We start from the raw sequence: 17361 nt of genomic DNA on the forward strand, positions 1-17361 counted from the left end.
AATGAAAATAACCCCACCTCAGTGTCAATGGAGGCCCCGTGGGGACCCTGGACTTGTACTTCCACCTGACAGTAATGAGGCAGCAGTGCCCCCCTGCCCTTGTTGGAAGACTGTCAGAGAAAGCCAATTAAAACAGAAAGTTTAAATAAAGCATAAACTATAACAGCATAATATGAAACTGTTCATGTTTCACTTGTCATACCAAGAACCAGAAAATATCACACAATGAAAAAACAAACAAACAAACAAAAAACAATCAACAAATGCCAGTACTGAGATGACAGAGCTGTCAGGATGATCTGATAATGACTTTAAAACAGTCATGATAAAAATGTTTCATGAGTAATTATGAACATGCTTGAAACAAATGAAAAAACAGGAAGCTGCAGCAGAGAAAAGGAAGATACAAAGAAGAATCCTGTGGGGATATTAGAACTAAAAAGCAAAATAGTCAAAAGAAAAAGCATAGTGGATAAATTCAGCAGCAGAATGGAGAGAGGAAAGAATCAGTGAGCTGAAAGATGTAACAGTAGAAATCAAGTCAATGTAAATCGCAGAGAGAAAGTAGACTAGAAAGAAAAGAACAGTCTCATGGACCTGTGAGACTACAATAAAATATGCAGCATTCAAGTCTGTGGAGTTTTAAAGAGAATGAGGGTGGGACTAAAAAGGTACTTAAAGAAATAATGGCTGAAAACCTATAGATTAAAGAATAGGCTTAAAACTATAGATTAAAGAAGCTGAGCAAAATTCTTGCAGGTAAACCCAAACAAATAAATGCCAATACAATTATAGTCAAACTCCTGAAAACTAATGACAAAGAAAAAAATCTTGAAATCAGCACAAGAAAAATGACACCTTACTTGTAAGAGAAAAGCAATTTGAGTGACAGTAGATTTCTCATAAGAAACCATTAACAACAACAACAAAAAACAAGGAACCATTAACACCAGAAAAAAGTGTCCCAATGTATTTCAAATGCTGAAAAAAAAGACCTAGCAACCAAGAATCCAAAACTAGCAAAAATATCCTTTAGGAATGAGGGGGAGAAGACACTCTCAGTTGAAAAAAAACTAAGAGACTCTGTCCCAAGCTGACTTCCCCTAAAGGAATGGCTAGAGAAAGCTCTCCACATAGAAAAAATAAATAAATAAAAGAATCTTAGATTATCAGGAAGGAAGAAAAAACACTGTAAAGAGTATGAACAAACACACTAGGCTTTTCTTCCCCTCTTGAGTTTTCTAAGTTATTTTGGATGGTTGAAGTAAAAATTATAACACTCTCTGATGTGGTTCTCAAACTGTTTACAGGAAATACTTAAAACAACTGTATTATAAATAAGGAGAGTAAGGGGATGTAAAGGAAGATAAAAGATTCTATAACTGAACTGGTACAATAACACCCGTAGAATGTGATAACTTATGCATACATATAACATCATACTTAGAGCAATGACTAAAAAACTATACAAAGAGAAACACTCGAAAACAAATAAATAAAATAAATGAGATAAATAAAAATGGAACTCCAAAACTCATTCAATTAACCCTGAGAAAGGCAGGAAAAAGAGAAAAGAAAACAAAAAACAGAGAGAACAAATAAGAAACAAAAAATAAAAATTGGGAGATTTAAGATACCATATATCAATAATTACATTAAATGTAAATGGCTAAAATATACAATTTAAAGACAGGGAGTGGCAGATTGGATTAAACATGCTGTCTATAAGAAATTCACTTCAAATGTAATGAGATGGGTAGTAAGGGAATGTGTGTGTGTATACATGTAGTTATATATATATAGTTATATGCTATATATATGTATGTATGTTATATACAGTAATATAGGTAGTAAGGGTATACATATATATTACATACAATAAACACACCATGCAAACATTCAAAAGGGAAAGCAGAGTGCCTATGTTAAAATCTGATAAAGTAGACTTTGGAACAAAGAAAATTACCAGAGACACAGAAGGATGTTATATAATGATAAAAAGAATCAACTAACCAGGAAAACTTATCCTAAATATGCACCAAATAACAGAGCTACAAAAGACACAAAAACTAATAAAAGTGAAACAAGAAATTGACAAATTACAACAACTGACAGAACTACCAAACAGAAAATCAGCAAGGATATAAAAGAACTCAATAACACCATCAACTAGAAAGATCTAATTGTCATTTATAGAACACTCCATTCAGCAGAATATTTTTTTTCTATTTAATGATAATGACAAAAACATTTTTTTTCTCAAAAGGTAAATAAAGTTTCATATGTAAATTGCTTTTTGTCTCACTAAAACTTTTATATAAGTATACCTTAGGAAGTCGACATGTAAAACTAGCGCTTCTCTTAGAGGATTAAAGGATAGAAGTGGCAAATGAATGTTCTGTATGTTTTTTTGGTTTTTAATTTGCATATCAGTGGCTTTTAAAAAATAATGGTCAGTGTAACATTTGATCATCGAATACTATAATATGAAAAACAGAAATGTATAAAGAAGGAAATTAATCACATGTGTCCTATCATGGAGTGATACCTTCTCACTGGTGTCCTCACGTGGCCTTTTTCTGTATTTACCAGAATATTCTTTTTTAAGTGACTATGGAACATATTCCAAGATAGACCACATCATGAGCCATAAAACAAACTGTAACAAATTAAAAATTTCCAAATGCCTGGAAACTAAACAACACACTTCTACATAACTCATGGGTCAAAGAGAGAGTCTAAAGAGAAACAAAATACAGAAATGAACTAAACAAAAATGAAAATAAACACATCAAAATTTGTGGAACACAACTATAGCAGTGATGACAGGGAAATTCACAGCACTACTACATTAGAAATGAGGAAAAGTCTCAAATCAGTAATTGAAGTTCTCACCTCAAGAACCTAGACAGAGGAAACTAAACTTCCAATGAGCAGAAGGCAGGAAATAATACCAGAAATCAGTAGAAATGAAAACAAAAATACAATGTAGAAAAATCTATGAAACAAGGAGCTGATTCTTTGAAAAGATCAATAAAATTGACAAATCTCTAGCAAAAATGACAAAAAAAGAGAGTAGACAGAAATTACCAGTTAGGAAGGAAACAGGGATCTGCAGACATTAGAAGGATAATAAGGGACTATCACAAACAATGCTACACATACAAATTTGACGATTTAGAAGAAATGGACCAACTCCTTGAAAAACACAAACTACCTCAACTCACTCAATATTTGAATAGCCTTACAAGTATTAAGGAAATTAAATTCATAGTTAAAATACTTCCAAAACCCCCCCCCAAAAACTCCAGGTCCAGCTGTTTTTATTGGAGAATTCTACCAAACATTTAAAGAACTAACAACAGTTTTATACAGTTTCTCCAGAAAATAAGAGGGAACACTTTCAAATTGACTTTATGAAGTATTACCCTGATGCCAAGACCAAAGTCTAAAAACAGTAAGTATGGTAGCATCAGGGAAATATAGACTAAAACTACAATGAGATATCTGTACACACCTATCAGAATGGCTAAAAAAAAAAAAAAAGTGACAACACCAAATGCTCCTGAGGATGTTGGAGAAACTAGATCACTTATACACTGTTGATGGAAATGTAAAATAATACAGCCACTCTGGTAAAGTTTAGCAATTTCTTAAAAAGCTTAACGCACAATACTTTATGACCAGCAACTGCATTCCTTGGCATATATCCCAAAGAAATGAAAACTTATGTACACAGAAAAACCTATACAGGAATATTTACAGCACCTTTATTTGTAACAGCCCCAAACTAGAAACAGCTCTGATATCCTTAATAGGTGAATGGTTCAACAAACTGTGGTGTATCCATACCATGGAATATGACTCAGCAATCAAAAGGCACAAACTCTTGATTCATATAACAACTCTGGAGAATCTCCAAATAATTAATGCTGAATGAGAAAAGCCAATCCTCAAATGTTTTACCTACTGTATGATTACATTTGTACAACAATCTTGAAATGATGAAATTATAGAAATGGAGAATAGATTAGTGGCTGCCAGGGGTTAAAGAGTGGGTAGAGCAGAAGGGATATGGGTGTGGCAACAAGAGGGATTATCTTGACTTCATCAATGTCAACAGCCCACTTTTGAAACTGTATTACACTTTTGCAAGAGGTGACCATTGGGGAAGACTGGGTAAAGGGCACATAAAATTTCTGTATTATTTCTTACAAGTGTATGTGAATCCACGATTATCTCAATATAAAACATTTCATTAGAAAAGGGTACACAAAGTAACATAAAAAAGACAGAGTGACAAGGAAAAACTTACGTATATAAACAACCATTGTTCTGAGACCTACCGGCAAAGCATTATCACTGTTTACTACAAAAGAAAGAAAATAAAACATCGAACATAGAGTCTATGCCTAATGAATTTATCAAAAACAATTTATCAAATAATTTACTAAACACCATTTTTAACTCTAGCGTTCCTACTTTCAAATGAATTTCAGGTGGAATATTTAAAATTATGTATAAGGGAATAATTAAGTTGTCTAATGGCTCACTAGAAACTGAAGTTCTAAGACACCAGGCATAAGGTTTGAAAGTGAGTTTAGACTAGGTTTCCTAGCAGTGAAAACCAAAAGGACAACATAGTATTTATTATCTGACAAAGGAAGCATACAAGTTCAACTGTAACTGTAAACTTTTTCTGGACTTTAAACTCAAAAAGGAATTTATGGTGGGGGCTTGTATAAAGCGACATTGGCTGACACTGTATTGTAGTTGTCTGCAACTATGCTTTATTAAAAAACTAGAATCACTGTTTAAATCACTGGCTCTCAAATTTGTGATGAGTCTTTATTATTATTGATTTTTTAAACTATGTGCAAGAAATTAATAGAAACATTCATTTTCATGGTCACATTGGGAAACAATTCTACTCCAGGCCATGTGCTGGAGTGCTCCCAGGTAACTGTCACAGGGCTGTGGGGAAGAATGGGACACAAGCACGCTGAAAACCCCTAGGAAGAGCCAGCCCTGCAGCGTGTGCTTGAGCTTGTTGCACTACAGGTGCTCCGACAGTAAGTGAGAAGCAGCAGGATGGTACAGGGACCGAGGTAAGCCTGGCTCTGAAGTCCAGTCACTTGGACCCCTCTTCTGAGCTCCAGCCTCCATTCATTCTCTTACTGAAGGTATTTATTGAGCACCACTAAATGGCACATGCTATCCTAGGCAATGGGCTGGTATAAACTGTTGAATGTGCTATAAAAGAGTACAGTGAGTGTGAGGCAAGATGAGCCAAGAGCAGAGGGTACGGGTGCACATGAGCACACATGCCCACACCTACATATATAAGTTAAGGGAGGCTTGAGAAACTGATTTTGACAGGCATGTAAGTGCCTACATGGTCATGGATTCACAAGGATACCAAACTCCTCTGGCTGTAAAATTTTCTCCACATGCAGCAAGGGGTCTTGACCTGGTCTGAGAGCTTGGGAAAGGCTTTCCTGCAGAGGTGGTATATGTGCAGGATGAGCAGGAATTAAGCAGGAGATGAGAGGAGGAACAATGTTCTAGGCATAGGGACTCAGGGTCTTAGCACATGCAAAGGCCTTGAGAGGAAACTAGCATATAAGGCTGGTAAGGCTACACAGCATGACCACCTAAGGGAAAATGGTAGAAAATGGGTCTAAAACAGCAGTCTAGAATGTACAAGATCATAATAAGAACTTGGATATTTATTTTAGGAACAATGGAAGCTCTTAAATGGAGTGTCTGGATATGGTGTCAAAAAGGAAAAGAGGAAACAAAAGTCACTCTGAGACCTAAATTAAGAGAGTCATTTAATAGTCCACTCAAAAGATAACAGAGGCTCGGGCTAGTGGCAGGTGCTTCTGATGGGTATAACCAGCTGCCTGGGCTATGCCAGCCCTCACTCTACTCCTCTCTGCTCTTCCCCTCCACAGTAAAAAGCAACACCATACATCTAGTGCACATGTATGCAAGTGTGTAGATTTGTTCCTGGACAGTTAAGGAAGTCTGCAACTCATGACTTCTATATTCTTAACAAGCCATGAAGCAAGATCAGCAGAGACCAAGAGTCGCAGCGAGGGTGCTGAGAAGTGGAGTGACTTTATCAGGTAGTGTGAGTGACTAGGTGGGTTATGACCATGGACTCACAAGGACACCACACTGTCACAGAGCTGCACAGGGAAAGCAGACGGCTGGCCCCCTCCTACATAAGTTTGGCCTTCTCAACATCAATAAATAAAATCATAATGGCAGATAACGAAGCATCGACACTTTAAGGCATCCCTCCAGTGGAGGTCTCACTAATTCTGCAGAACTACTTGGCTGGGTGACTATATATTTCTTTAAAAATGAAAAAAAAAAAAAAGTCAATATTATTTTAGGCAGATGACCTCTAACAAAGGAATTCTCTAGGAGGGCCAATATTATTTCCAAAGGAATTCTGGTAAGAAATGTCAGTAAAGATTACTTACACAAACACAATGTCCCCTCTCTTAGAGTAAGCAGGAATAGCACTGGCTATGGTGGCAAACCCATATGAGTATATAATGGCTTCTTCTGTCTTCATAAATTTTGCCAGGCGGTCTTCCAAATCCAAGTGCACATCTAGTTCAAGAGTAAAAAGTCAAATGGTTAAACTGTCTTATAATTCTTTTTCTTTGACTAAAGAATAAATAAAATAACATAAGCAGTTTAGTTGTTAATATTGTCTAAGATAATTCTGGGCCAAAACTGTTTCTGTACTCTGTGAACTGAATCAGCTACTCATTTGTCTATAAATATGTGACTGGGACAGCTCTGACTCTAGGTTTTGCTTTTATATCACTCTAGCAATAAGAATTCAAGGTCCAGTGACCTTGTCTGCTTTAACTTCCCTCAACCAAAAATGCCAAGACTTTACCAATGTACGACATTAATTTATTAACACCTTTTTGCATTTTAGTAGAAGTGACCAAACCAGGCACTAAGACAACTGTCAACCAGCTTTTAAAAGGAAAAGAAAGAAAAAAGAAAAGTAGTTAAGTTAAAAAGAACCCCACATACTCTGCATCAAGAGAGAGGAACTTTTTCAGTTGTGGTGGTCACTCCTCTAACAGTTTGTGTCAGCACTTAGTTGTGGCACCTGCCATCACTCTGCAGGACTGAGTTTCTGTCTGAATTTCTTTTTAAGTGTACTGGTGAATTCAAACGTATAGTACAAAGAGAAATATGGTCCTTTTATGGAAGCAGCTTAAGAAGAATGTTGATGTAATTATAGGGATAAATTGTAATTATTAAACTGGTATTTTTTTTCTCTCTTACATCATGGTTCCATATAGCCTTTCACCTTCCCAGGCTAAGCCATGAGGCTTCACACCCTGGGATGGAGGGACCAGCGATGTCTAAAATAAATAGTGTACCAGCTGGCTGTGAACTGGAAAACTTCGAAGTGTCTGAAAATGAGGCATTACCCAAGAGAGAGAAAAATTTTTTAAACCTTCTTTAGTTCTTTTAACTACAGCAGGACCCAAGTCTGGAGAACAAGATCAGAGTTTTACCACATGCTCTGCGCAAAAAGAACTCAGAAGTTGATACAGGAAGGATGCAGCCAGGCCCCTCCAGCCTTGGAGCTTCATGGGAGAAACGAGAAACTCTGAGGAGTAAAGGCAGACTTTCAGAGCCGTGCCATGTCCACCGAGGGGAACTCAGAAGTGGAGGCAGTGGCAGGGGACCCAGACGTTCCCCAGTGAGGGGTGGTGGAGAGGGCCGATGGCCCGGCAGAGCCCTCCGGCCCAGATGTCGAGGATCTGTGGCTGGGAGCCTCGCTCCAGAAGACCCCTTCAGCATCAGCCTTCCCTCCAAGTATGCCCCTCCCTATCAGAGACATTCCCGGTGAGAAGGGAGAGAGGGAAAAGACCTGAGGGACTGAGATATACAAAAGAAACAACTTAACCCAGCTGGATACAAGGCTGGACAGTGAGTGGACTAAATATTTCCAACAGAGACCTGGTTAGTTGTTAAGTGTGAGATTTCCACCAACTTCCAGGAAGGAACAAGTGAGTAAGGTCAGTTTAGCAACAGGAACAAACAACTTTTTAGAACATGTGAATAAAGTGTCTAAAATCTGTAAACCCACTCACTGATTTATCAGAGGCAAGTTAATCTTATTGTGATGCTTTTAACTAGTAAAAGACAAATTTAAGAATTATAAAAGATACAACTTCACAAAGGACTATATTTTAAAAAGTAGTTAAATGAGGGCTGTCCAACAATCTCATTCAATTGTTAATCAAACATTTAGTAAGTATCACATAAAAATACTCTGATAAGCACTGGATCAAAGAGAAATATAGGGTTTCTGCCACTTGACAAGGTGAGACAGCTAAGAGAGGCACCTGGCAGCTGTCAATGGAGAACTCGGAGCCCAGAGGGGCAGATACAAGGCTAAGCTGTGCCTTCAGTCCCCTGGTCTGAAGCACTTGGGCCCCTTCTACACTCAGAACTACAACACGTTCACAGTGACTTCTGACTAAAGGCACACAGGTCCCTCGATTGTGAACCAAAGGCTGCTGGGGTGGGCGCCAGCTATTGAGTGACAGATGAGAAGACACAGAGGGTCCGAACTAAATCTCAATTTGATGGCAAGAGAGGTGTAGTGAGGAATTAGAAAATTTAGCAGCAATATCCAAATAATAAAATAAATTGAAGACACTTCATTTGTAGACTTCTTAAAGGATGATACAGAATTGTGAAAATGAACTATTTATCCCATTCCAATTTATCCCATCAAGTAATGATAAACAACTAGGCATGCTTCTTCCCATTTATAAGTTAAAATGTATACCAACATAGTTTATTACATAAAAAACACATGAAATACCACTTTATTTCCATTACCAATCAGGTAGTCATTTTTATAGAAGTGACACTTTCATTAGATCAACATTAAATAAATATGAGATTTCACAATAACGTTTAGAAGAATGCATCCCGGTTGATCAAAATGGTACCAAAAGAGTGCTTAGCTCTTCAAGCATCAAATCTGTGACACCAACACCACCAAGTCTGAAGACTTGATCTTGCTCCTGACTGCCCGCCCTTCCACGAGATATGCTGCCAGGGAAATGTGGCAGGCAAAGTCTGGCAAGAACGAGGAAAGCAGCAAAGCACCAGAGAACCAGCTACCTCCATGCAGCTGAGCATGGGCGTGTCTCAGGCATATCTTCCTTTCCTCTTTGTTAGTGCTCTCTGAGCACCCTGCCTACAGATACGTCCCCACCATTCTGTTGCCTCTCACTTCTGATGAGACAGGAGGGCAGGTCCCCCATAGGAGGCCTCCTTCAAATTACAATGCTGCCTCTAAACTGGGAATCATCTACCCCAAATCTCAACAATTTAGCTAGCAGATGGACAACCCAAGCCACAGTGAATTGCTCTCATTCAATATCTACATTTTAAAAAGAAAAAAACATGCTATGTTTACAGACACATAGCTATGCTATACAGACAAACTGTTTTTGGCAACTACAAAAAAGGATTTTAAATCATTCTGTAGCTCTAAATGACTCTCTTCATTGATTAGCAATAAAACAGTAAAACAATCTTGGCTTTGTTTTAGGGCTTTAGAGTTAGCTACCCAGTTGATAAAAATTATGTTAGTATTCTCATTATACATACTCATAGCCATTTTTATGTCATTGCCATAAAGTGGTAAGAAGAATCTCTTTACAATAAATCAATGACTTACTGGTTCTTGCCTAGTCCCAAAAGTTTAAAAAAGATGGGCCTTTCCTCCTCCTATCTAAAGACACTGGGTTTTAGGGGATGTCAGCCGTGCAAAGCAGGTTTTGTGACAGGTAAACACGGACAGTTGCATAACATCTTTTGATGTCTGATAGCTACTCTGCAATGAAGAAACTCTTAACCCAAAGGCGGGGGAGGCAGCAAACAGAAAAACTGCCAGGGCACGTTCTTTGACTTTGGATGCCTATCTTCTGTGTGTATGATCCATTTAAACAATTAGTGCCACAGCTTTGCACGCGTCATTCTCTAATTCACTGCTAGGAACCAATAGGGTAGGCAAGAGGCCACGGAGGAAGGTGACCAGAAAGCCTCTGTGTCTTCTCAGCACTTGTTGCCCTTTCTGGCACCTGCTCCCTCACCAGAATGTAAGAGACGGGAGGCAAGGCCAGGGCAGGATGCCCCACACCAAACACAAGGCCTGGCCATGGCAGTCATCACAGGGGGTTCAGATCTGGGCTCCCTCATTGCCAGGTCTGAACCATGGACAGGCCCAAAACTGCTCTGTGCCTCTCAGTCCTTCCTCTGTCAAATGGTTAACAGTTCTACCTGCCTCAAAGGACTGTTAGGAGAACTGCAAGAGAATGCTTATAAAACACTCAGAACAATGTCTGGCATGGAAAAAGCAACATGCTGGTGTTTGTTCAACTAACTCAATATTTGTAGAATAAAAATAAGCTTTTTTTTTAATGAGATTTAGGGAGATTGTCTTTCAGTGTAGATTATAAATCTATCATAGGATTTTTACTTTCCTTGTCATCCTACTTTATCTGATTTTTTTTTCTTTACATCTTTACTGGAGTATAACTGCTTTACAATGGTGTTAGTTTCTGCTTTACAACAAAGTGAATCAGTTATACATATACATATGTTCCCATATCTCTTCCCTCTTGCATCTCCCTCCCTCCCACTCTCCCTATCCCACCCCTCTAGGTGGTCACAAAACACCAAGCTGATCTCCCTGTGCTATGCGGCTGCTTCCCACTAGCAATCTATTTTACATTTAGTAGTGTATATATGTCCATGCCACTCTCGCTTTGTCACAGCTTACCCTTCCCCCTCCCCATATCCTCAAGTCCATTCTCAACTAGGTCTGTGTCTTTATTCCTGTCTTACCCCTAGGTTCTTCATGACATTTTTTTCCTTAAATTCCATACATATGTGTTAGCATACGGTATTTGTCTTTCTCTTTCTGACTTACTTCACTCTGTATGACAGACTCTAGGTCCATCCACCTCATTACAAATAGCTCAATTTCGTTTCTTTTTATGGCGGAGTAATATTCCATTGTATATATGTGCCACATCTTCTTTATCCATTCATCCGATGATGGACACTTAGGTTGTTTCCATCTCCGGGCTATTGTAAATAGAGCTGCAATGAACATTTTGGTACATGACTCTTTTTGAATTATGGTTTTCTCAGGGTATATGCCCAGTAGTGGGATTGCTGGGTCATATGGTAGTTCTATTTGTAGTTTTTTAAGGAACCTCCATACTGTTCTCCATAGTGGCTGTACCAATTCACATTCCCACCAGCAGTGCAAGAGGGTTCCCTTTTCTCCACACCCTCTCCAGCATTTATTGCTTGTAGATTTTTTGATGATGGCTATTCTGACTGGTGTGAGATGATATCTCATTGTAGTTCTGATTTGCATTTCTCTAATGATTAACGATGTTGAGCACTCTTTCATGTGTTTGTTGGCAGTCTGTATATCTTCTTTGGAGAAATGTCTATTTAGGGCTTCTGCCCATTTTTGGATTGGGTTGTTTGGTTTTCTGTCATTGAGCTGCATGAGCTGCCTATAAATTTTGGAGATTAATCCTTTGTCAGTCGCTTCATTTGCAAATATTTTCTCCCATTCTGAGTGTTGTCTTTTGGTCTTGTTTATGGTTTCCTTTGCTGTGCAAAAGCTTTGAAGTTTCATTAGTCCCATTTGTTTATTTTTGTTTTTATTTCCACTGCTCTAGGAGGTGGGTCAAAAAGGATCTTGCTGTGATTTATGTCATAGAGTGTCCTGCCCATGTTTTCCTCTAAGAGTTTGATAGTTTCTGGCCTTATATTTAGGTTTTTAATGCATTTTGGGCTTATTTTTGTGTATGGTGTTAGGGAGTGATCTAATCTCATACTTTTACATGTACCTGTCCAGTTTTCCCAGCACCACTTATTGAAGAGGCTGTCCTTTCTCCAAAGTACATTCCTGCCTCCTTTATCAAAGATAAGGTGACCATATATGCGTGGGTTTATCACTGCGCTTTCTATCCTGTTCCATTGATCTATCTTTCTGTTTCTGTGCCAGTACCATACTGTCTTGATTACTGTCACTTTGTAGTATAGTATGAAGTCAGGGAGCCTGATTCCTCCAGCTCCATTTTTGGTTCTCAAGATTGCTTTGGCTATTCGGGGTCTTTTGTGTTTCCATACAAAATTGTGAAATTTTTTGTTCTAGATCTGTGAAAAATGCCAGTGGTAGTTTGACAGGGATTGCATTGAATCTGTAGATTGCTTTGGGTAGTAGAGTCATTTTCACAATGTTGATTCTTCCAATCCAAGAACATGGTATATCTCTCCACGTATTTGTATCATCTTTAATTTCTTTCAACAGTGTCTTATAATTTTCTGCATACAGTTCTCCTTAGGTAGGTTTATTCCTAGATATTTTATTCTTTTTGTTGCAATTGTAAATGGGAGTGTTTTCTTAATTTCACTTTCAGATTTTTCACCATTAGTGCATAGGAATGCCAGAGATTTCTGTGCATTAATTTTGTATCCTGCTACTTTACCAAATTCATTGATTAGGTCTAGTAGTTTTCTGGTAGCATCTTTAGGATTCTCTACGTATAGTATCATGTCATCTGCAAACAGTGACAACTTTACTTCTTCTTTTGCGATTTGGATTCCTTTTATTTCTTTTTCTTCTGATTGCTGTGGCAAAAACTTCCAAAACTATGTTGAATAATAGTGGTGAGAGTGGGCAACCTTGTCTTGTTCCTGGTCTTAGTGAAAATGGTTTCATTTTTTCACCACTGAGGACAATGTTGGCTGTGGGTTTGTCATATATGGCCTTTATTATGTTGAGGAAAGTTCCCTCTATGCCTACTTTCTGCAGGGTTTTTATCATAAATGGGTGTTGAATTTTGTCAAAAGCTTTCTCTGCATCTGTTTAGATGATCGTATGTTTTTTCTTCTTCAATTTGTTAATATGGTGTATCACATTGATTGCTTTGCATATACTGATGAATCCTTGCATTCCTGGAATAAACCCCACTTGATCATGGTGTATGATCCTTTTAATGCTGTTGGATTCTGTTTGCTAGTGTTTTGTTGAGGACTTTTGCATCTATGTTCATCAGTGATATTGGCCTGTAGTTTTCTTTCTTTGTGACGTCTTTGTCCGGTTTTGGTATCAGGGTGATGGTGGCCTCGTAGAATGAGTTTGGGAGTGTTCCTCCCTCTGCTATATTTTGGAAGAGTTTGAGAAGGATAGGTGTTAGCTCTTCTCTAAATGTTTGATAGAATTCGCCTGTGAAGCCATCTGGTCCTGGGCTTTTGTTTGTTGGAAGATTTTTAATCACAGTTTCAATTTCAGTGCTTGTGACTGGTCTCTTCAAATTTTCTATTTCTTCCAGATTCAGTCTTGGCAGGTTGTGCCTTTCTAAGAATTTGTCCATTTCTTCCAGGTTGTCCATTTTATTGGCATAGAGTTACTTGTAGTACTCTCTCATGATCTTTTGTATTTCTGCAGTGTCAGTTGTTACTTCTCCTTTTTCATTTCTAATTCTATTGATTTGAGTCTTCTCCCTCTTTTTCTTGATGAGTCTGGCTAATGGTTTATCAATTTTGTTTATCTTCTCAAAGAACCAGCTTTTAGTTTTATTGATCTTTGCTATCGTTTCCTTCATTTATTTTTCATTTATTTCTGATATGATCTTTATGATTTCTTTCCTTCTGCTAACTTTGGGGGTTTTTTGTTCTTCTTTCTCTAATTGCTTTAGGTGCAAGGTTAGGTTGTTTATTCAAGATGTTTCCTGTTTCTTAAGGTAGGATTGTATTGCTATAAACGTCCCTCTTAGAACTGCTTTTGCTGCATCCCATAAGTTTTGGGTCGTCGTGTCTCCATTATCATTTGTTTCTAGGTAGTTTTTAATTTCCTCTTTGATTTCTTCAGTGATCACTTCGTTATTAAGTAGTGTATTGTTTAGCCTCCATGTGTTTGTATTTTTTACAGAACTTTTCCTGTAATTGATATCTAGTCTCATAGTGTTGTGGTTGGAAAAGATACTTGATAAAATTTCAATTTTCTTAAATTTAGCAAGGCTTGATTTGTGACCCAAGATATGATCTATCCTGGAGAATGTTCCATGAGCACTTGAGAAAAATGTGTATTCTGTTGTTTTTGGATGGAATGTCCTATAAATATCAATTAAGTCCATCTTGTTTAATGTATCATTTAAAGCTTGTGTTTCCTTATTTATTTTCATCTTGCATCTGTCCATTGGTGAAAGTGGGGTGTTAAAGTCCCTTACTATGAATGTGTTACTGTCGATTTCCCCTTTCATGGCTGTTAGTATTTGCCTTATGTATTGAGGTGCTCCTATGTTAGGTGCATAAATATTTACAATTGTTATATCTTCTTCTTGGATCAATCCCTTGATCATTATGTAGTGTCCTTCTTTGTCTCTTCTAATAGTCTTTATTTTAAAGTCTATTTTGTCTGATACGAGAATTGCTACTCCAGCTTTCTTTTGGTTTCCATTTGCATGGAATATCTTTTTCCATCTCCTTACTTTCAGTCTGTATGTGTCTCTAGGTCTGAAGTGGGTCTCTTGTAGACAGCATATACATGGGTCTTGTTTTTGTATCCATTCAGCCAATCTGTGTCTTTTGGTGGGAGCATTTAGTCCATTTACATTTAAGGTAATTATCGGTATGTATGTTCCTATTCCCATTTTCTTAATTGCTTTGGGTTCGTTATTGTTAAGTCTTTTCCTTCTCTTGTGTATCTTGCCTAGAGAAGTTCCTTTAGCATTTGCTGAAAAGCTGGTTTGGTGGTGCTGAACTCTCTCAGCTTGTGCTTGTCTGTAAAGGCTTTAATTTCTCCATCAAATCTGAATGAGATCCTTGCTGGGTAGAGTAATCTTGGTTGCAGGTTTTTCTTCTTCATCACTTTAAATATGTCCTGCCAGTTCCTTCTGCCTTGCAGAGTTTCTGCTGAAAGATCAGCTGTTAACCTTATGGGGATTCCCTTGTGTGTTATTTGTTGTTTTCCCTTGCTGCTTTTAATATGTTTTCTTTATATTTAATTTCTGACAGTTTGATTAATATGTGTCTTGGCGTATTTTTCCTTGCATTTATCCTGTATGGGACTCTCTGTGCTTCCTGGACTTGATTAACTATTTCCTTTTCCATATTAGGGAAGTTTTCAACTATAATCTCTTCAAATATTTTCTCAGTCCCTTTCTTTTCTCTTCTTCTTCTGGAACCCCTATAATTCAAATGTTGGTGCGTTTAATGTTGGCCCAGAGATCTCTGAGACTGTCCTCAGTTCTTTTCATTCTTCTTTCTTTATTTTGCTCTGCAGTAGTTATTTCCAGTATTTTATCTTCCAGGTCACTTATCCGTTCTTCTGCCTCAGTTGTCCTGCTATTGATCCCATCTAGAGTATTTTTTCTTTTTTTTTGTGGTACGCGGGCCTCTCACCGTTGTGGCCTCTCCCGCTGCGGAGCAACAGGCTCCGGACGCACAGGCTCAGCGGCCATGGCTCACAGGTCCAGCCGCTCCGTGGCATGCGGGATCCTCCCGGACCGGGGCACGAACCCGCGTCCCCTGCATTGGCAGGCGGACTCTCAACCACTGTGCCACCAGTGAAGCCCTAGAGTATTTTTTTAAAAAAATAAATTTATTTATTTTTGGCTGAATTGGGTCTTTGTTGCTGCGCGTGGGCTTTCTCTAGTTGCAGCGAGCAGGGGCTACTCTTCATTGTGGTGCGAGGGTTTCTCATTGCTGTGGCTTTGTTGCGGAGCACGGGCTCTAGGTGTGCAGGCTTCAGTAGCTGTGGCTTGCAGGCTCTAGAGCACAGGTTCATGGCACACTGGTTTAGTTACTCCACGGCATGTGGGATCTTCCCAGACCAGGTCTCGAACCTGTGTCCCCGGCATTGGCAGGCGGATTCTTAACCACTGCGCCATCAGGGAAGCCCTAGAGTACTTTTAATTTCATTTATTGTGTTTTTCATCGTTGCTTGTTTCATCTTTAGTTCTTCTAGGTCCTTGTTAAATGTTTCTTGCATTTTTTCTATTCTATTTCCAAGATTTTGGATCATCTTTACTATCATTATTCTGAATTCTTTTTCAGTTAAACTGCCTATTTCCTCTTCATTTGTTAGGTCTGGTGCGTTTTTATCTTGCTCCTTCATCTGTTGTGTGTTCTTCTGTCTTCTCATTTTGCTTATCTTACTGTGTTTGGGGTCTCCTTTTTGTATGCTGCAGGTTTGTAATTCCTGTTGTTTTTGGTGTCTGTCCCCAGTGGCTAAGTTGGTTCAGTGGGTTGTGTAGGCTTCCTGGTGGAGGGGACTAGTGCCTGTGTTCTGGTGGATGAGGCTGGATCTTGTCTTTCTGGTGGGCAGGTCCACGTCTGGTGGTGTGATTTGGGGTGTCTGTGGACTTATTATGATTTTAGGCAGCCTCTCTGCTAATGGGTGGGGTTGTGTTCCTGTCTTGCTAGCTGTTTGGCATAGGGTGTCCCACACTGTAGCTTGCTGGCCGTTGAGTGAAGCGGGGTGCTGGTGTTGAGATGGAGATCTCTGGGCGATTTTTGCTGTTTGATATTATGTGGAGCTGAGAGGTGTCTTGTTGACCAGTGTCCTGAAGTTGGCTCTCCCATGGCGGCAGCACCAAGAGCCTTTCATCCACACGGCTCAGAATAAAAGGGAGAAAAAGTAGAAAGAAAGAAGAAAGAAAGAATTAGTAGAAGTAGAAAGAAAGGAAGGAAGGAAGGAAGGAAGGAAGGAAGGAAGGAAGGAAGGAGGGAAGGAAGGAAAGAAATAAATAAAATAAAATAAAGTAAGATAAAATAATTTAAATAAAAAATAATTATTAAGAACAAAAAAAAAATTTTTTTAAAAGGAAAAAAAAAAAAAACCCAGACGGATAGAACCCTAGGACAAATGGTGGAAGCAAAGCTACACAGACAAAATCTCACAAGGAAGCATACACATACCCAGTCACAAAAAGAGGAAAAGGGGAAAAAATAATAAATCTTGCTCTCAAAGTCCACCTCCTCAGTTTGGGATGATTCGTTGTCTATTCAGGTATTCCACAGATGCAGGGTACATCAAGTTGATTGTGGAGCTTTAATCCGCTGCTTCTGAGGCTGCTGGGAGAGATTTCCCTTTCTCTTCTTTGTTCTCAAAGCTCCCGGGACTCAGCTTTGGATTTGTCCCCGCCTGTGCGTGTAGGTCGCCGGAGGTCGTCTGTTCTTCGCTCAGACAGGACGAGGTTAAAGGAGCAGCTGCTTCGGGGACTCTGGCTCACTCAGGCCTGGAGGAGGGAGGGGTACGGA

General features: G+C 38.7%; 1 protein-coding gene across 1 annotated transcript in view; it reads right to left on the bottom strand.

Moving 5' to 3' along the window:
- SPTLC1 (serine palmitoyltransferase long chain base subunit 1) overlaps positions 1–17361 on the bottom strand; it is a 74912-nt gene that overhangs the window by 24958 nt on the left and 32593 nt on the right. Inside the window, exon 6 of the mRNA XM_082657546.1 lies at positions 6495–6627. Coding sequence (XP_082513672.1) covers positions 6495–6627 — 133 coding nt within the window. The remainder of the gene's footprint in view (positions 1–6494; positions 6628–17361) is intronic.

The sequence above is a fragment of the Grampus griseus genome (genome assembly GCF_964374135.1).
Source record: "Grampus griseus genome assembly, chromosome: 6".
NCBI lineage: Eukaryota > Metazoa > Chordata > Mammalia > Artiodactyla > Delphinidae > Grampus > Grampus griseus.